The 25745-nt window shown below is 37.1% G+C and overlaps 1 protein-coding gene across 1 annotated transcript in view; it reads left to right on the top strand.

The window, feature by feature from the left end:
- PSME4 (proteasome activator subunit 4) overlaps nt 1–25745 on the top strand; it is a 67297-nt gene that overhangs the window by 17640 nt on the left and 23912 nt on the right. The window contains exons 7-24 of the mRNA XM_075088096.1: nt 34–108; nt 604–726; nt 1214–1306; nt 1860–2125; nt 3712–3898; nt 4631–4720; nt 6410–6474; nt 6571–6721; nt 8340–8438; nt 8830–8899; nt 9352–9419; nt 9991–10206; nt 12226–12383; nt 14503–14598; nt 23753–23808; nt 24894–24950; nt 25135–25190; nt 25273–25371. Of these exons, the coding sequence (XP_074944197.1) occupies nt 34–108; nt 604–726; nt 1214–1306; nt 1860–2125; nt 3712–3898; nt 4631–4720; nt 6410–6474; nt 6571–6721; nt 8340–8438; nt 8830–8899; nt 9352–9419; nt 9991–10206; nt 12226–12383; nt 14503–14598; nt 23753–23808; nt 24894–24950; nt 25135–25190; nt 25273–25371 (2025 nt within the window). The remainder of the gene's footprint in view (nt 1–33; nt 109–603; nt 727–1213; nt 1307–1859; nt 2126–3711; nt 3899–4630; nt 4721–6409; nt 6475–6570; nt 6722–8339; nt 8439–8829; nt 8900–9351; nt 9420–9990; nt 10207–12225; nt 12384–14502; nt 14599–23752; nt 23809–24893; nt 24951–25134; nt 25191–25272; nt 25372–25745) is intronic.

Below are 25745 nucleotides of genomic sequence, written 5' to 3'. Positions count from 1 at the left end.
TGAATACTTCCTTCCTTTTATGGTTGTTTTCAGCATCTAGTAAATCTTTTTGCTCGCTTGGCCACTGACAACATTGGGTACATAGACTGGGATCCGTATGTACCAAAGGTAATATTTCTCATTTGTTTGCTTTGAGATAAGTCTTCAGTGTTACTATGCTAAGAATAATTCCTATTCTCTGTATGGGTCTAACACTGCACTGGCCCGGTTTTCCAAATGAGATGCATCCATCTGAAGACCTAAGTTTAACATTAAAAATTTGAGCCATCCTTTTGTAACAGACAGCATGGGAAGTTGTCACTGTTACCACCTAACTCAAAACCAAACCAAAGCAACAGTGTGCCTTTCTATACAAGTACCGTCTGATTGTATAACTAATCCTGTGTTCTTGTGGAAATGGCCCTTAATGATATTCTTTTGATAAATAGTATGTGTGACCTTTGACTCCTTCAGCTTGTGGATTTTTTAAAGATGTTCATAGCAGTTATATGGTTTAAAAAAACTGAAACGATCAAACACCTTTTGATTAGAAAATTAATTTATGTGAGTTTTAAGGCATAAATTAAAATTTAATTTATGCTACTGTTTTTTTCTTTTTTTCAGATTTTTACCAGAATTTTGAGGAGTTTAAATCTTCCGGTGGGAAGTAATCAAGTTGTTGTTCCAAGATTCTTAACAAATGCTTATGATGTAGGACATGCAGTGATGTGGATCACAGCCATGATGGTTAGTAACTTTTTCATCGAGTGAAACAAAAGCTAATGCAAAGCTTTAAGCAAGTATGTATTTAAAATTAATGTTCTGTTTAGCTCACTGCAGAAGCTAGTTTTTAGGCTATCTTTTGCCCAAGGTTTGTTTTAAAGTACATTGTTTCACTGTCAGTTTGGAATGTGGGTGGCAAGGTTTATTTCACAGCTGCTGTCTGTGGCATTCTGGAAATGAACAGCAGCTACAAGTGCCACTGTGGATACACACTTGGGACCTGCTGAACGGTTGAGTGACTCTCCTAGGGTTAACCTCATCAGATCAGATGGAGAGAACTTGCTACTTAGTGCTGAGCTGAGGGTGGGGAAGGGAACGAGTTTGCAGATGTGATTTGATGGTCGGGGGTATTGCTGTGGTGAGAGTGCCCGCCTGTACCTTGTACTGCTGTGTTACTTGTTCATTTTAACTTATTCTGTGTAGTAAAATTCTTTTGTTTTATTTCTTACAGGGTGGACCAAGTAAACTAGTGCAGAAGCACTTGTCTGGATTGTTCAATAGCATTGCCTCTTTTTACCATCCTTCAAATAATGGGCGCTGGCTGGTGAGTTTTTTACATGCCAAGACAATAACTTTGGCTGTAATTTCAATAGCCAAACCTGTCAGATCAAACATGTTGGTAGATGCACTATGTGCTCCAACAGCCAGGTTGTCTGTTGGTTTTGTAATATTTTGAGGCTTTAATTTTCAAGATAAGAGGTTGTACAGTCATTCAAATCATACTTTTATTCTGATGTCAGGACCACAGCTAATGGGAGTATTCTTCAAACATCTAACTGAAGTGCAGTTTAGAAGTCCAAAACTAGACTTCTGATTTATGTACAGCTAGGAAAAAGAAGTCAGCAGTTTAAAGGAGGGTGTTATACAGCATCAGTATTACTTGTGTGACATAGCTTTCATATTACTGACCTGCTGTCTCCAAGGTAGCAAAATCTGATGATAAATTGTGACATAGTATTTTAGAGCACTCTTGAGTTTTCTTTTATTGTAGTTGTGTAATTTCAGGCTATTAGCTTTTTAATTGTCTGTTTTACATTTAGCAGCTCAGAATCTGCTACTGCCAAGTAACTGAATAGCATTTCTTGTATATTCAACAGAACAAACTGATGAAACTACTTCAGAGGTTACCCAGTGGTGTTGTCAGAAGGCTGCATCGTGAGCGCTACAAGAAAGTGACTTGGTTGACTCCTGTGCCTGATAGTCATAAACTTACTGATCAGGATGTTACAGACTTTGTAGAATGCATTATTCAACCTGTTCTTCTGGCTATGTTTAGTAAAACTGGAAGCCTGGAGGCTGCCCAAGCCCTGCAGAACCTTGCACTGATGCGCCCTGAATTAGTAATTCCACCTGTACTTGAGAAGTAAGTTCTACAGAAACATTACAACTTCCCTGTTCCCTTCCCAGAAAATAAATATGTAAAGCAGTCATATTAAATGATAAGCAGCTTCCTTGCTGCAAATGAATGCTTGTGGTGAGAGGAGCTGCTCATACACATCCCAAGCAGTCACTGGAGTCAGGATAGGCATTGAGGGAGGACTTTGTTTTCTATTTTATTTGCTTTAGTTTTTTTAAACACCTGGCAAATGGAATAGTTCTGGTAGCTGTTCATATGTTGTGCAATATAGGGTAGTCCTCAAGTGCTTTCCATTTCTGTTGGCATTTTGTATCAGATAGTGGGTGGATCAGTTGAAAAAGCAACTTCATACCCTTTTTTTCATGGTCCACCTTGTACTTTCTCACTAGCTTTCAGCTGGGACAAATATGAATGATGGCATTTTGTGTGTGTGTGTGGCAATGAGCACAGTTCATATTTCTGTTTTGTGTCAGAGTATGTTACGGTTACAGATCACTTAAAATTACTTCTGACTTCATAAGCACATCACTAAAGTATGTGCCTATGTAAAATACATAGTTTATACTATTACTAGTGCCCTCGTTCCTGAAATTCTAGAGGAAAAAAAGATGTAACTCCTTCCTGCCCCAGTGAAAAGCTTTCTTCCTAGTCCCTATTCATGTGCCCCCTTCTGTGCAGTCTTTTGTACTTTAACAACTCTTATTGTAAAAACAGTGGAGAAATGAGTTTGTCTCCAAGAGCCCATCTGAGTTCCATACCTTCCTGACTCAACTGTTTGTAAAAACTTGATAAATCTGCTCTTATATGACAGCATTTCAAGCCTAACAGTTCTAAGGACAGCAATAGATGCCTGTGTGGGTATGCCTACTTTTTCTGTTTTGAGAGCAGACTGAATGTCTGCTCAGTAGTTCAAACTATCACTGGTATGTTTGCCTTGGCTGCAGTTCCAAATTCATTTGGTTGAGTAGATGTTAGGTTCTTTGTGCTTTGAATGACGTAGGGCAATGGTAGCACTATGACTCTTGTTTGAACTCTAGGTTGTTGATAACAGTAGGAAGTGTTATGCAGTTTGCTTAAAAATTGCTTAGTGTAAAAAAAGGGTTTAAAAATCACAGTAACTTAACAGGTTTTTATAAAAAAGAGATGGACTTTAATGTAGCATTAAGTAATATATCCTTTTATCTATTTAGAGGCAATCAAGGCAAGTTTTCCTGCTTGCCACAAGAACCTTACACTTTTAAGTGCACAGCTTGCATTAGCTTGAAGTTCAAACACGAAAATCATCATAGCCTTGAATCTAGAAGCCCTCACAGTTCTAAATTCCTGTGCTGCAACTGCTAACAAATTATTGAATCCTGAATTTGTTGTGAATAGGACTGATCAAATGAAAGGAGCGTTTTCTAATGGAGCAATGTGAAGTCCATTGGAAAAAGATTATAAAAAAAATTTTGGAACCATTAATCAGCTTGCATTTTTCTTGCAGAAGTTTTGTACCATTTCTGTAGGAAATAACATGTGCAATCTGTTTTTATTTTCTTTGAAGACTTCAGAAACGTTATTGTTCCTAATACGACTGCTCTTAAACTTTATAGAACGTATCCTGCACTTGAGACATTGACAGAACCTCATCAGCTCACAGCTACTTTAAGCTGTGTAATTGGAGTAGCTCGTAGTCTGGTGTCTGGGGGGAAGTGGTTTCCTGAAGGTCCAACACACATGCTACCTCTACTGATGAGAGCGTTGCCTGGGGTGGATCCAAATGACTTCAGCAAATGTATGGTGAGTGTATAGATCCTACCTGTTCTTAGAAGATAATTAGCCAGCTAGTTCAGTCTCAAAGCGTTTTGTTTTGTTTCGGTTTTTTAATATTTGTATGAAAGCAAGTAACTCATGTTTCCAGAAGTTCTTACCCTGACTTTGTTCCTGCACAATTCTATTAGTAAAAAATTAATATTACAAGCTTCTAACTTAAATAATGCTTTTGGCTGTTGGACAATGCCAAGTAAATCTTTAACACCAGACTGTGATAAGCATTGTACTGACTTTTTCTGGGCAGCAATAAAAAAACAAGTTAAAATATATGTTCCAAAGCTCCTAGCAAGTGTTCCTAGTCTTTTAAGATCAATAGGAAGAACTTTTTCTTTTGAGAAGAATGGTTCTTCCTAAAGAAAGGCTTTCATTAAATTAGGTCCTAAAAGCCCACATCATCAAGAATTCATATTAATTGACTGTTCAAACAATGTAAATATTATAAGGGTTTTTTAACTTTAAAGTTCAGCACTAAATAAGTGTTACTTTACTCAAAGAATTGAGGGGATTTTGCACAGTGCTGACTAGTAAGTTTTATATATGAAATCAGAAATAACCATTGAAGTTTTGGGGTGGAAGAATTAGACTCTGGAATTTCTTTTAACATGATGATTTGCTTTAGCTCCCACATCTAAATTGCAAAAGGTTTGAAATGTGTAGAACACTAACACTTACTAAAGAGCTGTTTGCAACTCTCAACAGATTACATTCCAGTTCATTGCAACATTTTCTACTTTGGTGCCTTTAGTAGATTGTTCATCTGTATTGCAAGAAAGAGATGATCTTTCCGAGGTAAGAGTGCTGTGCAGTTCTAAAAACAGAACTATAACCTAGTTTTTTCAATTTAGTTTCTAGCAACGTAATAATCTCTGCAGAACTGTAACAGGTTTGCTGCTCTCTTTTTGTATACATAAAACTACGTTAAACAAAAATGCAACAAAAAAGGAAGATGTGGGTCACGTTTGCTTCTGATCAGCGTGCAAATTGGCCATGTGCTCTTAGCATTGCTTCTTAGTGACAGGTTGTTGTAGAGATAATGTTAAATTCAGGGAGTTTAATACTTTTATGCCAAAACTTAGCTGTACAAGGCCCTGTGAGGTGTAATTTGACTCTGAGCTTGCCCTGCTTTGAGTAGGAAGTTGGATTACATGATCTCCAGAGGTCTCCTGCTGTCTAAATTTTTCTGAGCTTAATAAAATAGCAGCTTTGTTACTGTTAAATTTTTGAAACTTCTGGTCACTGTAAAACATTAAGGTAACAATAAAGAAAACCAGAAAACCCAGATGACTACAGTGTTGCTGTAAGATGCATTTATGTAATTTCTAGTTCAAAACTAGTCTAGCTTGGAACGAGGTAAAAGGTAACTAATTGATTGTCTGGGAGACTCTGGAAGGAATTTGGTCTCCTGTTGTTGAAAACTTTGTGTTAAACAAAAAAACCCCACTGTTTGTGTGTATTTTTCAAAAAACCAATGCTCTCTTTAACTTTTCGGGGCTCTCTTCCTCCTACGGGAAATTATTTCAAAACATACACACATCTTTAAAATGTTCCTGCAGTCATGCTTCTCTTTTCTGACTAAGATTCTATTGCTTTCTCTTCAGATGCTTGTTAATCTCTCCCAATCAAGAGATAGGAACATCATTAGACAGTGAGACTGATCTCCCTCTTCTGTGCGTTATCCTGTGCTGCCCCTTTGTTATTAGATGTGGTCCCCACCTGTTTTCTGCCTTGGAGTGCTGTTTGTATTCATCTCTAGTTTTAGAGCTCCTTGCACTCCATTTCTCCAGCATTGTTCTAATTCTGTGTCTTTTTCTTTTCCACATAGCAAAAAAACCAGGAGAGAATGGGAAATAGTTTTTCTGCTTATTGCTAGGCTGTTGATTCTGCTTTTCATACAGCAGTTCAAGGACAGGTAGTGAAGTTGTAACTGGCATGTTACAAATGAGGCAGCAGCAGTAGTGTGTGCTATGGTAGTTGCAACTGCCATGTAAAACGTCTCATCCACTGCTAGGAGACTCTTGTAGCTCTTGAGAAGAGCTAGTAGCTACAGATTGCCCAGATTCTGAGTGCTCAGCTACTGGAAGACGGTTAATTTCATTTCCCCAGAGCTGCAGTGCTCAAAAATTGAGGAGTTTGTATGGTGACTGCCACAGTTGGCACTCGCTGACCTCCTGCTGGAAAGGAGGATCAGTAGTAAGGCCAAAGGTTGTGTCCATGGAGGCAGACCCAGTTTCACCCTGAGAGATTATTTGGCTAGGCATCAAGGCCAGGAAATTTGATAGGGCAGTGTAAAGAAAATGTAGTAATTGTTTCATGTAGCGTACTCGAGAGCGTTCAAACTTTGAGGAGAAATGCACTGTAGTCTGTATAATTGCAAAATTGGAAGTGTTTTGAAGTAGTTAATACAAGAAATAAACTTTATATTATGTTTCCTTAAGAAAAGCCAACCTTTTGTTCTTCTTTTGTTTCGGAAAACTGTAGGTGGAAAGAGAATTGTGCTCTGCGACTGCTGAATTTGAGGATTTTGTACTACAGTTTATGGATAGGTAAGTAAGCAAAGGATAGGTGAAAGCTTGGCATGAAGAACTTAATAAAACTTTCAAGTTCCACTTACTAAAATTATATTTCTTGTATTTGAGTAGATGTTTTGGACTTATAGAGAGCAGCACACTAGAACAAACCAGAGAGGAGACTGAAACTGAGAAAATGACTCATCTAGAGAGTCTAGTGGAATTAGGTCTCTCTTCTACTTTCAGTACAATCCTTACTCAGTGTTCAAAGGATATCTTTAAGGTATGTGGAATATGGGTTTTCTGTCTAATTGTAAGAGGCTTAATTTTCTGTTGTGAATGACTGGTGCATTCAGATTCTTCCTTCCCTCATTGTCCTGTTGTGAACTTTCACATTTAACCAAGGAAAGGGCTGTGGGAGGGGAAGTTTAGCACTTTGTGTCAATTTGCTGAATGATTTTTATGTACATCAATACAGAGCTTTCAGGGTCTTGATGCTGTCCTAGGAGAAATCATTCTAACAGCTTATTTTACACTTTATCATTTTAGGCTGTGATTTCTCATGTCTTTTGATGGTAATGCTAACCTACCCAATCCCCTGCTTTCCTTTTCTCTCCCTCTGCCTACCACTTATTCAGCTGGGCAAAAGAAGCTGTTCAGGAGCCATGTGGCTAATGGGATCAGAAAAATTATCTGGATTAGAATAATTCTGAGGGAGGGGGGTAGAGAATCCATGTTGCTACACAGACAGATTCTTTCCTTGCAGGTTGGGTTAAAACATTTTAATCTGTTTGTTACATTATATTTATATTTGGAGATGCTAGTTTTTGTACATTTTGAACCATTGCACTTGACACTTTGGTATAATTTTGTCTGGAATCTTTGGGTTAATGTAAGCCCTAAGTTAATTCTACATTGTCATTAAGTATTTAATTTGTATTTTCCCAATTGTTCGTTGCTAAAGTAATCGCATGCAATCTACACTGTATATAGTTCAGCTTGTCTTGCAAGGTATTGGATGGTAATAAGCTGCTTTAAAATATGCTGGCCACTTAAAAATTGATAGTTAATTCCCTATTTATTTGTTAACTAAGGGATGTTCTGGCTTTACATCAATTTCACATGTGAAAAAGATTAGTTTTCTTTTCAGAGGACTGTAACATATTGAGGGAAAACTGTTTTTCTGTGTAGTGTCTCAAAGCACTCGCAAGCTTACATTCATCAACAAGATTTATCTGACCTCCTTTCTTCCCCAAGTGAATATTTCAGAAGTGTCCCCAGTCTCCAGCTGAAGGCAGTGTCCTATTATGGCAAGAGTTAAAGCACTCAGTGTGTTTTGGTTTTAAACTCTTGGGGGTGGGGGTATATAGACCTGCCCATAACTGAATTATTTTAATTATGGTGGGTGCACTCATGTATTTTCTGGTTAGTGTGTTACTGTAACTCAGTGTTGCAATAAATAAGAAGGAAAAAAAAGTCAAAATCTGCAAACTGAAACTTTTGACAAACCTTTTGTCATTGCTACTTCTGTAGCAGCTTTTATTCTTCAGCTCAGGGCAGTAGTTGTACAGTTAGACATAGGTGTTACATAGCGTGCAAGTCATACTGGGAACACTTAGGATTTTTTTTCTGAGCAGTTACTCTTCAACTAAATTTTTAATCTTCTATGATATTGTCAACTTTATGAGAGTGGTTACATTTTGCTCAGCTTTAGGCATTCTGCAGAACTGCTTTCTCTGTTCTGATTTTTTTTAATGTGACTCATGTTTCCAGTCTTCTGTTTTAAAAGAATACAGTATTATGTACAGATGCTGCCTTCTGTGTAACATCCAATATTTGATGCTACCTAATTTAAACAAACAAACAAGAAGTAATCTCCATCTTCTTGTACTCATTTTTAGGTTGCCTTGGAGAAGGTCTTTAACTTTGCTGTTTCAAATATATTCGAGACAAGAGTTGCTGGTCGAATGGTTGCTGATATGTGCCGAGCTGCAGTAAAAGTGAGAGAAAACGCTCTGATTTCAATTGATCTTTAGTTTTAAAAAACCCAAAGCCAATACTACCAGTTTTTCTTAAGCAAGACCTTTCATTTTTCTTGTAAATGTGGGTGGTTCCAATATAGTATCTTTTAGAAAACTGGATGGTTGTGTATAGCAATATTTCAAGAGGTTAATTCACAAATATTTTTCTTGCATTCATCTTAAATTTAGTATAGATTTTATTGAATGTGTAAAAATCGTGGTGTCAGGCTAACTCTAGATTGAATTGGAGTTGAGATAGGGTCTATTCTTCTTTTTCAAAATGTTGTTAGAAGTTGTTTTTTATCTATGTCTGTGCCAAGTTCCATAAGGCGTCTTTTTTAAAATGGGCTGTTTATGATGCTGTTTCTAGTGCCGCCCTGAGGAATCCTTGAAGCTGTTCGTACCACATTGCTGCAATGTTATAACTCACCTCACAGTCAGTAAGTTTATAAGGTTTCTAATGTTACTTACTTCAGTTTGGGTTGACTTTTCTTAAGCATAATAATATTTAAAACTTCTGTGTGTTTTTCCCAACTTCATTTCAATGATGGAAAACTAATTCTGTCCATTATTTCGTCTAAAAAAACCAAACCAACACCTATTTTTGTGTAATTTCAAGACAGAACTCTGTCAAGCTACAAGAGCATGCTCTTTTAAAAATGTAGCAGTTTGATGAATGTCTGGAGATGTTGTAATTCCTCAAAAAGCATTCAAGATGTTAAATTAGCTAAAGTAGCTTCCAGTTGGGTGTGGGTGCAACACAAATTGGAAGGTTGCAATAGAAGGGTTGGGAGTAAACTTTTGGGATGCAAGCACCTGGTTTATGATTTAGCTTGTTGGGAAGACTTGACTGCAGCATAGTTACAGCAGTGCTTATCACTTGTTCCTCTAGATGATGACGTATTACATGATGAAGAACTAGATAAGGAGCTACTTTGGAATCTTCAGCTTTTGTCAGAGGTATCGCAAAGAATGTTCCCCCGTGCATGTATGTCATTGAATCCAGTTTAATACCCCTGACAGATGAAAATATTAAAACTTCTGCTGCTAAAACAAAGTAAATGTTGTATGAATGACACTGCGTAACTTCTTTTTCTTATCTAATTTTAAATGGGACATAAGTGACTGCTGTTTGAAGAAAATAAGCATATGGTGTATATGGAAAACAAACCATTCAAATCAAATGATTGTTGAGGGGTAGAGGAAAAAGAGGGATACATGCAGGGAAAAACATAAGATGCTTTTGGTAAAGATAGATCTTTTAAAATGTATCTCAAAACGTATACGAGTATTTCTATAAAATTTTGAACGGCATCGAGAAGGCATGTGTATCCCAGTTCTCATGTGTTACTTAAACCTTTCCAACAGCACAAGGGGTAGTCCATGTGCAAGTTCAGTCTTTAATTTGAAAATCAGTGTGACGTACAGACCGAAACCTGGGACAGGATCAGTGAGCAGTGTAATCCTCTCTTTAGTCCTCTAGAACAAAATCAGTTGTGTTTACCTTTGAAATGTTTGTCCTTCCTATTAGATCACTCGAGTGGATGGAAAGAAGTTGCTACCGTACAGGGAGCAGCTTGGGAAGATACTCCAGCGAACCCTACATTTAACCTGTAAGCAGGGTTACATTCTGTCTTGTAACCTACTGCACCATCTTCTTCGTTCTGCTACACTTATCTACCCCACAGAGTACTGCAGTGTGCCAGGTGGCTTTGACAAGCCTCTTTCTGAATACTTTCCTATCAAGGCAAGGATTTTCATTTATTTAGGATTAGAGGATTTGACTTTCTTTTTTTAAAAAACAATCATACACTATATTATTTGCTTTTATTTGGAGATTCTGAACATAGGTAGCAGCAATGGAAAGTGTAATTGAAAGATGATTTGGGCTTTGAAACATAGCAAATTACGAGTTACTTAAAATGATGGCAAAAAATGAATACTGACTGCTGCGTTGAATAGTTTTATAGCATGACATATTAGTGTGTTATGATGTATGTTTTACAATGACTGCATGACTACAGTAAGATAATACAAAGCTAGAGTGCCTGCTCATGTTTCTTAATTGCGTTTAATTGAGACCCAGATATCATGAAGTACAGCGGTATAAACAGTTAAGCTTGAGGAGGAGAATTTTGCTGTTCACTTTAACTTAAGTATCCAGTCATAGGGACCATTGCTGCACTGCACTGGGACAAAATTAGTCTTTCATCTGCCTTTGTGGATGAGAGCTGGAACCTGTCCTTGTTCCTCGTCATGTAAATGTGGTTATCAGATATGACAAGTAATGGTGAGTGTGTGGAAAAATGAGTACGTTGGTGCCAAACAATTGCAAGAAAGGAGATATGGTGTTCTACAGATAGGCAGAATAACAAATGAACAAGGGTTCTACACTGAGCTCGAGATAAAATGAAAGTAGAACTAGCAATATTGAAAATTACTGAAACTGTCAAAAGTGATATGCTAGTCTGCTGTTAAGACTTTGAGGTAAATTTATCAGCATTACAGATGAACAGTGCAGCAGTTTTCAGCTGGCCTATTTGAACACAAAACTGCATTTTGCGGAAAAGTGTCCTTATATGTAATTTTACGACTGCAGATAATCTGATGTTTGTTATTGAAAGTACAGTTTTATAAACTGATGGGAACATCCAGTTGGGCCAGCTACTCATTTAAAAACAAACTAAACCAAACTTAATAAATGCCTCAACACAAAAATATCGTGGTTTTCTTTTAAATTCCTCCTCTGAAATTGAAAAAAGTCACAATTACTTTGCTGTTCCATACATCAGTGGCTACTTCAGAAAGTGTGAATTATATCAGCTCTTAATTGCCATTAACAGCTTGAGGTTGTCACTTAACACGTGTCCTACCCTGCTCCTGCAGTATAAAACTGCAGTTCTGTCACTTTCTCAAATAATATTCATGGAGGACTAGCCTGCTCTTCCAAGGAAGAGAGGTAATAGCAGGCTACATTGAGTAAGTGTAATACTGTGGTTCTTTGTACTCTTTGTCTGGTTGGATCAGTCAGGCATTTTAAGAACAGAGGATGAAGTTTTGAAATATTAAATGACCATGTAAAATTGGACAGAGACAGGCAATGGTAAGTGAAGCTGCAAAGGCCTATCAATTAATGTAGTCCTAAGCACAGACTTCATGTTTGAATATGAACTAGGAATAAATAGCGACTTGCTTCTTTTAAGTACTCAAGTGGTGTTAATTCTATAGCAAGCCTGGGCTCTTTGTAAGCCGCAATATAAAAAGTTGTCTTTGTTATGGGGTGACCTAGAATTGTATGGAAAGTCCAGCTTAAAATTCAGCTCTTTTTAAAAATTATTTTTAAAATGAAAGTACTAAATTTTCTGATTGTGGTTCAAAGCTGTAAAGGAGGATTATTAAATGGGCTAACTTCTTTATGTTCTCTATAGGCGGGTCAAAACTGAGTCGTACTTTCTGAATTTGTATCCAGCCAAAGGAATAACAAAGTTTTATTTGAATTAGACCAATACAGTCCTTTGCCTTATAGTCCTTTCAGGTGTGTTTTATTTTCCAGGTAGACGGAGATGTTACAGTAGCTTTGGGATTTCAGTTTGGTTTCATTGTGCTCTTGGTTTTTTTCCCCTGGAATTGTCAGGATAACTGCTTTACAGCAGTAGCTAGTTGATGTGTTTGGCTTTTTTTTTAAAGTAACATTAAATGCTATTTTTTTTAAAAAAAGGAAATTTGCTTCAGTTTAATTAATATGGAATATCTTTATTTACTGTAGGACTGGGGTAAACCAGGTGACCTGTGGAACTTGGACATCCAGTGGCATGTTCCTTCATCTGAGGAAATAGACTTCGCTTTTTATTTGCTGGATACTTTTCTTCAGCCTGAACTCACCAGGCTAGAGCACTATGCAATTGGGAAACTAGAGATGTCCAGGTTAGTGGTGATATGTAATATGGAGAAGGTGCATTTATCCACTCATGTCTGTTTTAAGTAGTTATTGCCAATCACAATGGTGCTGTGAAAATTAAGGAGTAAAATACTATAATGTTACACCATCTTGGATGTTATTCCAAATATCTTTCCAAGATTTTTAACAATTAGAAGTATGTGTAGCTTGGAAGTGCATTTCATAAAATGGATAACACATCATTTTGAACAAAATTGCTCTTAAAAAAAAAAAATCTTTATGTTGATATAAAGACTTTTCTGTTCTGGGTTTTTTTTCTAATACATACCACAAATTATGTTTCCATTTAACTGTAGTCAGCAATAAAAAAAGAGCTCTTCCTCTAGACTCTTACCCTGCTACTTTGGCACAACCATTTGTGTTCCTAAACTCTGAACTGGAATGCATAACTGATCTGGCTTGGAAATCTGCCTCTCTCCACTTCCTCCCTACGAGTAAAAGGTACATAGCGTGTCCCTGCAAAAAGTGCAGTGCTGAAACTGAGGAGGTCGTGCAGAGTCAGTGGTGTAAAAAGTGGGAAAGGAGGCAGGAATACCGCTGTCCAATCTTGTTAAACTCTGTTAGTGTGAAACCGTGGCTTCATAAGGCTAGTTTCCGAAGCACGAGGTAAACATGAGTTTAGTATGTGTTAGCAGTTGCAAGTGTCAAATAGCTGAAGCTGTTTACAAGCATTAAATCTTGAACATTCTGTATTTCTCACATTAAACCTTCACGTCCTTGAAGCTATATATACTCAATTGATGTTCATAGCATGTGATGTTCATACCTTGTGCTCTGAAGTGCAGCCCTACCAGGGCATGGTGTATTGGACTCCTAAATATTCTTCTGTCTGACCAGGTTTTTTAATCTGGAAAAAGGCAATATCCACTTGACAAATCAATGCCACCAAACTGCAGTCAGGAAGTATATTTAGACTAAAAGTCGAAGGGATATGCTTCCTATTTAAGGTTTTGGTTTATTTGTATGTTTTTCTCTTTGACACCTTGTATGTAAAGTTGTTGACTTATAAAAGAATTGGACTTTGATTTGGTCAAGGTTTCACAGCGCTGCCTAATAGAATTAAGTGATGGTGATTTGGGAGAATATAGCCAAGTGCATGAATAGCAAATTAAATTGGAAGACAGGATAGCAAAGCTGCAAGAGTAGAGAATGCTGTTAGTTGCTGAGGGAGTAACAGTTGTGAATAAATGGGATACTAGGTGAGCCTGCTATTGCTTTGAATTGCAGTATTTCTGGAGCTTGAATTCTTGTCAAAAAAAATTCTTTTTTTCTCGCATTCCACAAAGTAATAATTGGAAATCAAACATTTTTTTATGTATTCAGGAGCTTCAGAGTAAGGTTTTTCTATTACAAAAGATAAAATGAAGAATTCTAACAGGCTTTGTTGAACACATATTTAGAGAGTTCATAAGTAATGTGTGAGTACTAAGAGCCCTTCAGTTAGGGAACCTCTATAGACAGCTGAAAGGAGTTATTTTACAAATCAGAGCTGCTTACCACTAAGATGAGGACAAAGCGCAAAATTTGTAACTGTATACTACTTTAAAAGACAGCTTTAAAAATAATTCCTGAATTCTCTAAAATAACACAGAAAAAAGTCATTCCCATTGTTGCATTATAATTTCTCTTCAGACTGTAAAATATTCACTAATAAAGTATTTCCTCATCTTACTCATGGTGGGAAGGACTTTTCTTGGCCTTGGGGTGGAGAGTTATTTCATGGGTTTTATCTGAAATTTGGATAAAATTCTTCAAAAGAATTTTTTGGGGTGAAGCTGTCTGCATTGAGATTAGTTTATCTCATTATACTGATGTTTCATTCAATGTTTCAGAATGTAAAATCTCAAAAAAACTCCAACACAAGTTTTTTGGAAAACCAAGTTGAATGTTGGAGTTCTGTCATAGAATTAAATTGGATCAAATTGGATTGGATTAAAGTGGATTTCTGTAGTGCTCCCTCTTCTGTTTAGAAGTGATATAGCTAAAGGAAAGGGCTGTTGTAAGTTCACAAAAAAATATGGTTTATTATTTGTATATTTTCAAGCATTTGACAGATAAGTAATTGGTTTTTCTTCTGTGTTTAAGAGATGATGTGCAGCAGTGCCTTGCTATAGTGCATAACTGCTTGATTGGTTCTGGGAACATTCTGCCTCCTCTGAAAGGAGAAAGGGTGGCTCATCTGTAAGTAAAATTTATTTTTGTATCACAGACATTCTTAGCAATTGTATTCATACTGGTTTTTAGTGCTTATTGCTTTTATCATACAACTGCTTCTAGTGGCTATTTTTAAGGAGCTCTCATACTACTGTAAAGATACAGAAATTTGAAACAGTGACTTAGTAAAATGCTTGAGCACTTAAAATGAGGAAGAATATTAAGTGCTGTTTTCGGTGCAAGACTCGGAAAATGTTTAAAAAAGGTAGGTGACACCACTGCATTGCTGATGCTACTTTCTGTAAAGGAAATGGAAGCTAGGCATGTGCTTCCCTTTTTCTAAAAGAAGTCTTCAAACAACAGTGCACTGCCATCTTACTAATGTTCCTGTCACCCTGCACGAGTAAAGTCATAAACACTCTGAACTTAACTTCTTGCGGCTGTCTTCTCTTATTAAAATAGGAAACAAGTCCTGTTTGAATGTTCAAGCCCCTGTGAATAATGTCACAGCAGAACCTGGCTGCTGGTGCCAGCATACAGTAGAACTAGAGCAAAAATGCTTGAGTAAACTTTCGTTTTGGAAGTAACAGGAGCTTTCTGTTGCATTACAGTAGTTTAGGCTTTAAAACAGACTGCTTTTTTAATAGACAGGATTGCTGCTTTAGCTTTGACTTCTTTGAGAACGTACACTGAAATATTAGTGTTGGAGGCAGTTATGAGTTTGATCTCAGTATTTCTGTTGTTATATATCATGTTTAAAATATGGAGGGTTTCAGTTCAGCTTATTGCCACAGTCTGTATTTGGTGACTATAAAGTTGTTGCTGAGATTCCCCCCCGCCCCCAAGTGCCAGCTACTAAAAGTGCCAAGGAGCATGGAGAGAGTGTCAAATGCATTACTTCAGGTGCATAGCTCCTGTGAGCTTGTACAGTGGGAGAGGCTTCTCTTGAGTGTATGGTAGAACGTGTGTCAAGCTGGAAAGCTTTGTAGAGGCCATCTTTTACCATTGACTATGTAAGAAATTCAGGGAAGTCATCTTTTAGTTAGAGGCAGAGCAGAACGTTCAGGCTGATTATGACTGTCTTCTAAAATAAGGACCCTGGCACCTTTCAGGAGGCATTGACTGTTCCTGTACCAGTAATGTGCTGCTGGTCCATACTGGGAATATGTGTGAGCATGTTAGTATCGCTTCTTGATTCAGTCCAAATCCTGCCCTGGCATCTGTTAGGCAGCAAGCACTAGATGCTTGCAGTTCATATGGCTCACGGGTTCAAGGACAGTTTCTGGTGTTGGTCCTTCAAAGGAGAAGGTTTTTTTGTTCTTGGGTGCCTTGAACTTCAACATACAAGGCTATCTTGGCCCCAAAAGTCTTTAACACCACCAAAAAAAAAAAAAAAGACAAAAAAAGCTGTTGTAGCTATAGTAATATGTTAATCGAGGAAGAAACTTCTGTGTAAGAGTAGGCAGTTTTGTACCCTTGTCTAGGCTATCTGATTGTCAGTAATGGAAGCTTCATTTGGTAGAAGGAGTTGCAGCTGTTGTTAGAATGTGTTCATGTAGGCAGTCTCTGGTATTGTTTTGGTGTGGGGTGTTTAGAGCCATCTTTTTATCTTGTTGGGCAAGGTCTGTAAATTCTTAATGTACAGATTAGGACATTAGCCTATTAATCAACTCCTAAATTACTTGAATACTTACAGAAGATTTGCAACATTCTGTTAGTTATCTGTGCTGCCATATTAAATTGGTACAATTTACATGAGAACGTGCTGAAATCAATTTGGTACTAAAGAAATTGGAATCAGACTTTTCTCACATAATCTGAATTTTGGAACTCAATAGTTAATTCTGCTAGATGCCTGCAGAGATTGAGTCCACCATTATCTGGTTTTAGACTGACTTTCTGCGTGTTGATGAAATATTTCACACCCACAGTGAGCAGGTCTTACATCCAAACTTTTTATGTTTACATTAAGGCTTTTTAACAACAGAGTTAAGGCAATTTATCTTTTCAGTAACTTTACACAGGACTCAAATTTGCCTCTGAAGGTGAATTAATTTTAAGTAAGCTTTAGCTCTCATTCTTTGCATGATTTGAATTATTACCAGCAGAACGTGGATTTTTAATGAAGGAGACCATCTGAGGGCAGTAGAGTTCGTGGGCGGTGGGTTGTACTTTGGCCTGGTGAGGTGGAATAAGTACTTCAGGATTTGCTGTTGTGCTTCACATAAATTAAATGTTAGATCCCTGTCAGTTTATTCAACTTGCTTAGCAAGCACAGCTACAAAGGCCAATAACAATTTAACATCTTCAGAGATGAGAGTTCATCCATCCAGGACAGATGGTGTTCATTCTAGTGATGTTTCTTATGACACATGTATTCTGTTTTAATGGGTTACTGTATGTAAGCAAGGATCACAGAAGGGAATTGTACCAGGAAGGAAGATGTCCTCTCTACTGCCTTATTCCCTCCTTTTCCTTCCCCAAGAAATAGCTGGAATATTTGTAATGAGAGAGATGTCTTTTGACTTGCAATATTAAACAACTTCCTGTGAATCCGGTTTTCTATCCCATATGTCCTTAAAATTATATCCAGTTTGAATGTTAGAGGTATCTTTGATGAACTTGCTATTAAAACAGAAAAAAACCCTTGATTTTAATTGTTGGTGTGTCATGTATGTTCCTGGGATTTTCTTGTAAGATACCAGTTGACATTCCCAAGCCTGTTCCCATTATATCTAGTGGGAATGCACATGAAGCACTTGGATTTGAAACTGACCAAGCTAGTTACCCAGAACGCCCTTATTTTAAGTACTGTGTACTCACAGTTAGCACTTACCACTAGTGGTGATGACATTCACTATCCAAACATGACAGTGTAGGAGTATTTTTGAATGCATGTATTGGTAAATGGTTTGATAAGTTTAAGATAAAACAAACAAACAACATTCTACATGTGTACTTCTAAAACAAACTGGCGCAGGAGATTTCTTATCAGATACCTCCTACGCCACTTAACTGCAATGAACCATAGCTGATCACACACCGTGTAGTACAGCATTGCTTTTTGTGCTGGCTGTAAAGCAGAGCCAAGTAGGTGTAACTGCTAGATTTTCCTTTATCTCATTGGTTGAGGATAGCTGAAGATTCTTGCCAAGACAGGCAGATGACGAGTATTTGTTCCTCAGTAATCCTCTAGCCTGCTCACTGGATGAAAGGAAAGTCTTGTAGATGGGGGAGAGCTTGGAGCCATGTAATCTGAACCTCAGCAAAAGAAATATGTGGGCAGACTGAACTTTAAAACTTTGCGTGTAGTGGGATGATGAACTAGATATGATGGTTCAGTTAGTACTGTGAACTCTATCTGCCTGCAGGCTGTTCCTTCCACCAAGATGCTTTTCTCCTGAATGTACAGGATTTCTTTTTCTGTCTGACAACTGAAATCTACCCAAATATTTGCAGACCGTGTTTTTGGGGTCTGTTTGCAATCTGGCTTGCGTGACAGGCAGGGGAAGGCAGTGGCAGGAATAAGGGCGAAAGGCTGCTTTGTGTGTCAGGAGCAGGCTGTAACAGTGTGAGACCACTGTACCTGATTTGATCATTACTTTAAGTGGCTTGGTCATAACAGTGACTAGTAAAAGCAAAATGACTTGACTGAGTGAGGAAGTAGGGGTTTTTTTGCTTAAGTAATAAGGAAAACCAATTGTGAAAATTATATATTGACTGTATGTCACAGATGTCACAAGCTGGCCAAATGCTTATTTCATTATTGGTTGTCATAATTGACCTGTGTTGTTGCATAGAATTCCCATGCATTAGATGTGAGGTTTGAGGGGGTTTTTTATGGATTAATTTTAAATCACAGTATTACATAAATGTGGTGGCCTTCTAGAGGGATGAGAATATAACAAATTATGAGCACTGTTTTGGGAGAAGAAAATGAGTTAGTCTGGATTCAGGTTCTAAACCTTTCTGTTTTAAAATAAGTTGCAGAGATGAATGCATGAGGCTGCTTTCTGCTAACATGGTAACTATTTGCTACTTGGTGTGTTGTTGCTGTAATTCTTTTCAAGTGACTTCTACAGTAGGAAAATAGGGCTGTTGCAAATACAAGGCCTGTCCGCCAGCGTGGAGACTACTACATTTACTGTGGTAGCACTGTTGACCCAGGATTCCATTTCATTTGATTATAGATGGTGTATTTCAATTCATCAGCATCGTTTTATGGAAATCACTTACAGAAACTTTTAATCTTAAAGTTTAGTGGGAAGTTGCTTGGTCCATTTCAGTGGACTTTGACAGGTTTTTCTTTTGTTCCTCAGTGTCAAATACGTGAGAGTACCCAATAATTTCAAAATGCCTTTCTTCATTTTTCTTAAGAGTAGGCTGTTTTGTGTCTCAGTGGTTTGTGTTTATTCAGTGTATTAGCTGTTGAAAACAATTTTGCTTCTTGAATAGTTTATATACAAAGTTTTTCTACTGGTTTCTTCTTTCTTTTATTTATTTTTTTCATAAAGCTGAAACTGGATGGAATTTCCCAACATTGGTCTGGTACATTCTCTTTGTTAGACAGGTGCCCTTACTTTCATGGCTTAATAAATACTGGTTGGAGTGAAGGTTTCAAAACTTCCATTTATCTACAAGTGTGTATATTGGCATGAGCCTTCTTGAATCTCTTGTCAATCTAGGTTAATATTTGCATGTTGATTCATGAGTTTCTCTTATTACTTTTTGTATCTTTTGATGACTGGTAGTCTCCAAACTGAAAGGTGATATATTTAGTGTGGAAAACACATTATTAAAGTGGCCAACACTTGACTTGGGTATGCTCAGTATACCCAGAAGCATACACTCTATGTGTGCGTGTGTACATATGCACGCTCGGTATACACATCAACATCTCTTGTGCTTGAAGAGTGATTTCCTTGTTTAGCAAACTTGAGCACCAAAGGTTTAGGTTTCATAATGCTCCAACTTTTTCTGAGACAAAGCAGTTCTTGTATAGTTTGCGATTGATTTTTTTTTTTTTCCTCTTCTGCTTCCTAATTTTGGGAGCAAAATTCCTATATGTTTTACGTGAATTATGTAAATAATCTATATCTTTCTGAAATATTGTCATGGCTTAATTATAAAATAGCTCATGCTATTTTAAATGTGTAGTGTTACTGTGACTGTTTCATGCATGAGCAGGTGTTTAGGGAGACAATAGGCAATTCAGTAGAAAATAATTTTGTGCACAATCCATGCACAAATAAACTACAAATTGAGACTTGTCAGAATTGAAAAGAATAGCTAAATGTGAGGAAGAAGTAGAACTCGTGCCCTAGTGTTGATTTTATATTTTATCCTGTAAGTAGCAAGGAATTTCAAAATCATCTTTTTTGGAAGATGAATGAATTCTCTTCTAAAGTGCCATGCATAAAAAAATTAATAGACAACTATTTCATGACTTAGTAGTGTGTATTTATATTATTATTCCACGTAGTGTTTGTCATTGTTAGTAGAGATGCCATTGATTCTAGGTGTGTGTTGTAAATTCCATTTTTAATGACAAAGGAATAGTTAAAAGGAGAAGGGAAAAAAGGAGTTGAGGAGGCTGCCTGAGGTTGTGAGGAGCAATCCTGTATGACAGCAGGAGTTTTTTGCAGCTGAATTAAGGTGTTCAAAGCCAGAGAGTCAGAGCTGTGGTGAATTATCCTGACATAGTTGCGGGAAAAAACTGTATTCATTTTTCGTCCCTACATAAACACACCGTAATGATTGCTCTGCCACACAAGATGTGTGCAGGTATAGATAATGCTTCCACGCACACAGTGTACCCTTTTTCTTAAGGGACCACTGTAATTGTAAGTAATATCAATCTCCTCATTATAATGACTCTAATGGTGTGCAAATGAAGATTATTTCAAATGCAGACAGTATAAAGCTCTCTAAGGATGAGAAATCTTTCACTGATGTTCGGTTGAGTTCCCCTTCCATTCTCTTCCCTTCCTTGCGGCCTACTTACTAAGGAGGTAACACTAAGCAGCTCATTTAGGGAACCAAAACAGGGTTACTTGGATAACATCCACTTCTTTTGTCTCCCTCTTAAATACAGCTTGTTTCATTAGGATGCAGTATTGCTCTACTCTTGTTACAGACATTGGTAGGAGCTTCCTTAATGTCCTTTCACTGAAGGTGTTCAGGCTACAGGTCAAGAATAAGACCACTTCTCGTAAATGTGTAAGGATGTGAAATCGTGTGCTGAGGGGCAGGGCTAGCTAACCTCTCGGCATCTCCAGGAAAATTCCCAGCTCTGCTGGGGGAGCTGCACACAGAAAAGGAAACAGTTACTCCTCCATGGTGAGTAACCCTGTTCTCTCCTTGTTTGCCTTCTGACCGTTGTCTCTTAATCTTGTGCGTCAAATTTGGTTGATGCAGCCCTTGGTCTAGTCCTTAACATGGTGTGGGGTTTTTTTTGCAATTAGGAAAATTTCCTTTGCAGTTGGTTTAGCGGAGCGGTGCTTCAAGTTACTTGTTTCTGAAAAGCTGTTATCTGATCACTGGACTGTACTTACACTGAGCAATATATACGGAGAGACTTGAATTAATTGTGGTATAAAATGTCTGGAAGTTGAAAAACATAGTGCATCAATTTTTCACCGGTAAAGACGCTTTAGTTATTGTACTGTGGCAAATAAGGGAATGAATTCTTCAAAGTTCTGTTCAATTGGGAATTCTGTTCCAGCTATAATTTTGGATACTCTTTGTTCATAAGTTTTCTTGACAATTTGTGTTGAAAACTGTTGCTACAGAGTGAAGCACAGTATTATATACATTGCATGAAGCATTCTTGTGAGAGTCTTGCTATCGGTATTGACTCAAGTTAAAAAAACATTCCATGCCTCTTCCTTTTGTTTGTCTGAAGTAAAACACTTATAGTTCTCTCTGGCTCAGTGGCTGACACTTAGAATGCTGAATAGTGCTAGCATGGATCTTAGTGGGTGGGCCAGTTTTATAACTTCTTTGCATTTTGAAGGTAATATTTCATCCTAATAATAGCCATGTTGAAATAAATGGTTCTGCCTGTGGAGTAATGTCATGGTGAGTGTAAGGACTATACTAGGCTAATTCTTGATTACTCGATGCTCTGTATTGAGTTGTTATTCCTGGTTTGCTCAGGAACCTGAAGTGTGGAGAGAGCTCAGAGTGTTGTTTTCCCGTTGTTTTAAATATTAGCGATTTGGTTTGGACCTTGGCTAGCTGGCAAAGAACAGTCAAATGCATCTTGCTGGAAGTGGGAAAGAAGCGCAAAGATTTGTCATCTCTCTGTAGACTGCCTGAGGGAAAACTGGGAAATTGCACTTCAATTTTCCTCACCTTATTGCCTTATGTGAACTTAATTTGTGTATTTATATCAGGGAAAACTGTTCAAGGGTAAAAATACATGCAAATATTGTAGAAAACATTACTGCTATGAGCTTATTTATCTATTAACATAGCCAGCATACTATTAAAAAAAAAAAGTAATTGCTTAATGTTTAGCTGCCTGAGATTGTTGGATTTATGTTACCTTCTTTTTTTAAGTAGTATTTGAGGTGGGAAGGTTCACACTTTTTTTCCAGATGTTAATTGCAGAAATATCCCTTCTCTGTATCTTCCCAACTGGAAAGATATGATCTTGGAGAAATACATAACAAACACTTTCAAAGTCAATCAATCATGTAGATGATTCTCAAAGAGCAAATGTGTGAGACCATAAAAACGGAATTTATTTTTTCAGGACCAAAGTACTGGATTGACATTGGATACTTTGGTGGAAACACTATTACTGGCCAAGTTGTACCTTAAGCACCTATGCCAGTGCAGAGGTTTGGGGGAGGGGAGAAGTGGGAATTCTGCAATTACTTATTTTCAAGTTAACCTAAAGCTACCAGAAATACAATGAGGAAAATTAAATTAAGACTTCACTTCTTGATGTCTAAGTCAATTAAGAAAAAGTCATTTCAGTTTTATTTTTGTTGGTGCAGATGTGACTGTTAAAAGGGTTGTGAAGTCAGTTTACCTAATTTTTGGTGGCAAGTTTTTTCCTTCATCTAATCAGCGCAATAATTGTAGTACTCGTGTTCTAATGTGCTCACATTTACAGGAGAAACAGGGCCCTTATTCCTGGTTTGACAGATAGAAGTTTGTCATTGCCAGAAATCTGAAAGTTTATCTTAGTATCTTGTAGCACATGCTCACATATAGAATCTATAGTGTTTTCTGATGTGTTACTTAGCATTTGTAATAGTAGGAGATTCACATAGCTTCACTTAGCTTTGTGTTGATTGTATTGTCAATGCAATTCTATGTGAAGATTATTTTTATGGGGATTGCTTGCTGATACTGTTTGTTTAATGTAATACACGGGTCTATTTTGTCCTTGAAAGCTTGAATTTGTCTACCTTAATGTTTTAGGGGGTAAGATACATTTTAAAAAAAACAAACCCCAGACACGCACAACCAAAACAAAACAAAAAAAAACCCACAAAAACCCCAATTTATGTCTTTTAAATTCGTTGGCATATGATATCTGAGCCCATATTTTTTTGCATGGTTACATGAAAGCAAATCCACAAAGACTAAGAATTCACTTTTTAAATATTTTTGATAGGTAAGTTTGACCCAAATCCTGGAAGAAGCATGGCTTTATTTTTTGGTAGGGTTATTTAATAGTGAACTCCATATAGCAATAAGTAGGACTTCTCTAGATTAGGGGTACGTTACTTTAAAAGAAAGGACCAAACTTAGAAAAGCTTTATCAGCTTAACTTGTCAGGAAAGGATTCTGCCTCAGCAGTCAAATTCACCTGTCCTTCCTAGACTAAGACGACTAGGAGCCACGCTTGCCATGATGATTGTGGTCAAAGATTTGACAACGAGACCAAATCTCTGACTATTTAACAGAACCAATGAGGTTCTGTTAAATTTAACTGATGAGACTCTGTTAAATGAGAAATCAAGATTCTAGGTTCAAGGTGGTGCCCTTATGGTGTACTTGTCTCTGACAAACAGTCTGACCCATAGGTATGGTTGGTTTAAAAATACATATTTGGTGCTACTGGCATGAAATTTGACTTGTTAAAATGAATTAAATGTCGATGAAACTTACATAGCCGATGGTTTCTGTAATGTGTGGTAATACTTGGTTTGTTTTCATGCAGGGTCCCAAGTCTGGTGTCTTTGGAAGAGACAAAACTGTACACTGGTGTTGAATATGGTACGTAGATCCTAGTTGTGTTCTTTTCTTTTTTCTTTTTTCTGCTGTAAAAATAGGTTCTTTTTTGAGACCATAATTTTGATTCTTCTCTTTATATTAAATGAGCTTTTATGGCCAATGCAGAAGTTCTTGATACACACTGTTTCATCTTCAGCAATGGTATACAAGATACAAATCTGCTGCTGTAATATGGCCAGGAGTGGGAGCTCAGGTCCAACCCCCAGGTCAGAATGGTTGGACCCATGTACATCCACACAGATGAGAGGTGCAGGAAGCAACACCCATCACCTAAGGACTGCACTTCAGAGACAGAAGGAATCAAGGCATAACCTGCTAAAGGTTGTGACACCTCTGTTAGAAGAAAACTGCCTTTTTCAGGCCTCGTGTGTATTCACCATCTTCCAAGTGAAGATGGGCCATTTAAATAAGGAACTGAAGCACATGGTAACTGCTTATCGGACTATTAAGTGGGTGTAGATGCTTTAATACTACTTCTAAAACCTGGTCCATTAGCTTGCAAGCGGTGAGTTTGTAGCTATATAATATGTAATAGAGAATGGGCATTTATTTAGCAGTCTTTTGCAGTAATAAAGATTTTTTTTCTGGTTGAAAACTTTTCAAGGAGACTGCTTGTATCATTGATTCTTCTTTCTTCTGTGTTTCATGTTGTTTAGTTTGGGAATGTCTGTTCCCCTCCGTGTATTGAAGGGGAATAAGTCCCCAGTCTTTTATTGGCTTAATCACCTGATACATAAAATCTGTATTCTTTTTTAACCTGCTTAATGTGTTACTCAGTTTTCATATGCTAAATAACCTGCGTCGGTCTGTGGTTAGAAATGAAGCTAACTGTCAAGGCAGTTAAAGAAGGTTATGTACCTATAAAGAAACCAACATACTGTTGACTTGATAAACAAAAGAAGGCCCTGTGAGAGTGGTGTCTGTAGATATAACAAGATAGTTAATTTTATTACAGTCCATAGTGCCATTTCTGAGTAGTCTGCTCTGGCTTTCCACTGGTTTCCTTATCTACAAAGTGCTTTTTATGCTATTGTATAATAAGGAGAAAATGTTCCAATTTTTTGTAGATTTATCGAGAGAGAATTATCGGGAAACAATTGCAAGGGTTACAAGGAAATTGCTGCGTAAGTTTAACCACTTCTATCTAAAAAGTACTGTGTTTGTGCTTCTAAGTATAGTTTTATAGATGAGAAACTTGTTTCATTTACTTTGGCTATAATTCTTAAATTTAAGCATTGTAAAATAAAATTGTTGATTTTGAAAGCTCTTTTCCTGTCTGGTAATAAATAATTTTTCTTCCAATTGCAGGCTATATACTTGATAATTCAGAAGATGATACCAAGTCTTTATTTCTAATAATAAAGGTATGCTTATAATTTTAATACTTATGACAAAATTATTTGTTATGCAAAATAATTACTCTTTGTTATCTTCTTCTTTCTACAGATTATTAGTGATGTTTTACAGTTCCAAGGGTCTCACAAGCATGAGTTCGATTCACGATGGAAAAGCTTTAATCTAGTGAAAAAATCAATGGAGAACAGGGTCAGTGATTTTTCTTTGTAAAGCTTAGGTGAGGGGTGGAAATAGTTCCTAATGTCCAGGACAACTTTTTTGTCATATTTTCGTTACTGTCCTAATCAGTTTTCATAATTTTGAGATCTAATTCCGTGGTAAGCATGTTGTTTTGCAGTGCTTTTGTACTTTAATTGGGAAATCTTATGAGTAAATAGCATTTCCAAATTGTAGTAACCCTTAATTTGTATGTGAGCTTGGACCAAAGTCTGAGATTTGGCATGATGCTCCATTCTGGTCCTTGTTAAGTGAGAAATTTAACTGAGTGACCAGAGCTTCCTTTTGCTTACAGAGTGATAGGCAAATAAAAAACTTTCCTGGGGTAAAAAAATCAAGGTAGGTTG

The sequence above is a fragment of the Phalacrocorax aristotelis genome, chromosome 3 (assembly GCF_949628215.1).
Source record: "Phalacrocorax aristotelis chromosome 3, bGulAri2.1, whole genome shotgun sequence".
Lineage (NCBI taxonomy): Eukaryota > Metazoa > Chordata > Aves > Suliformes > Phalacrocoracidae > Phalacrocorax > Phalacrocorax aristotelis.
The sequence above is the reverse complement of the archived record's forward strand: the minus strand, read 5'-3'. Positions and strand labels throughout refer to the sequence as shown.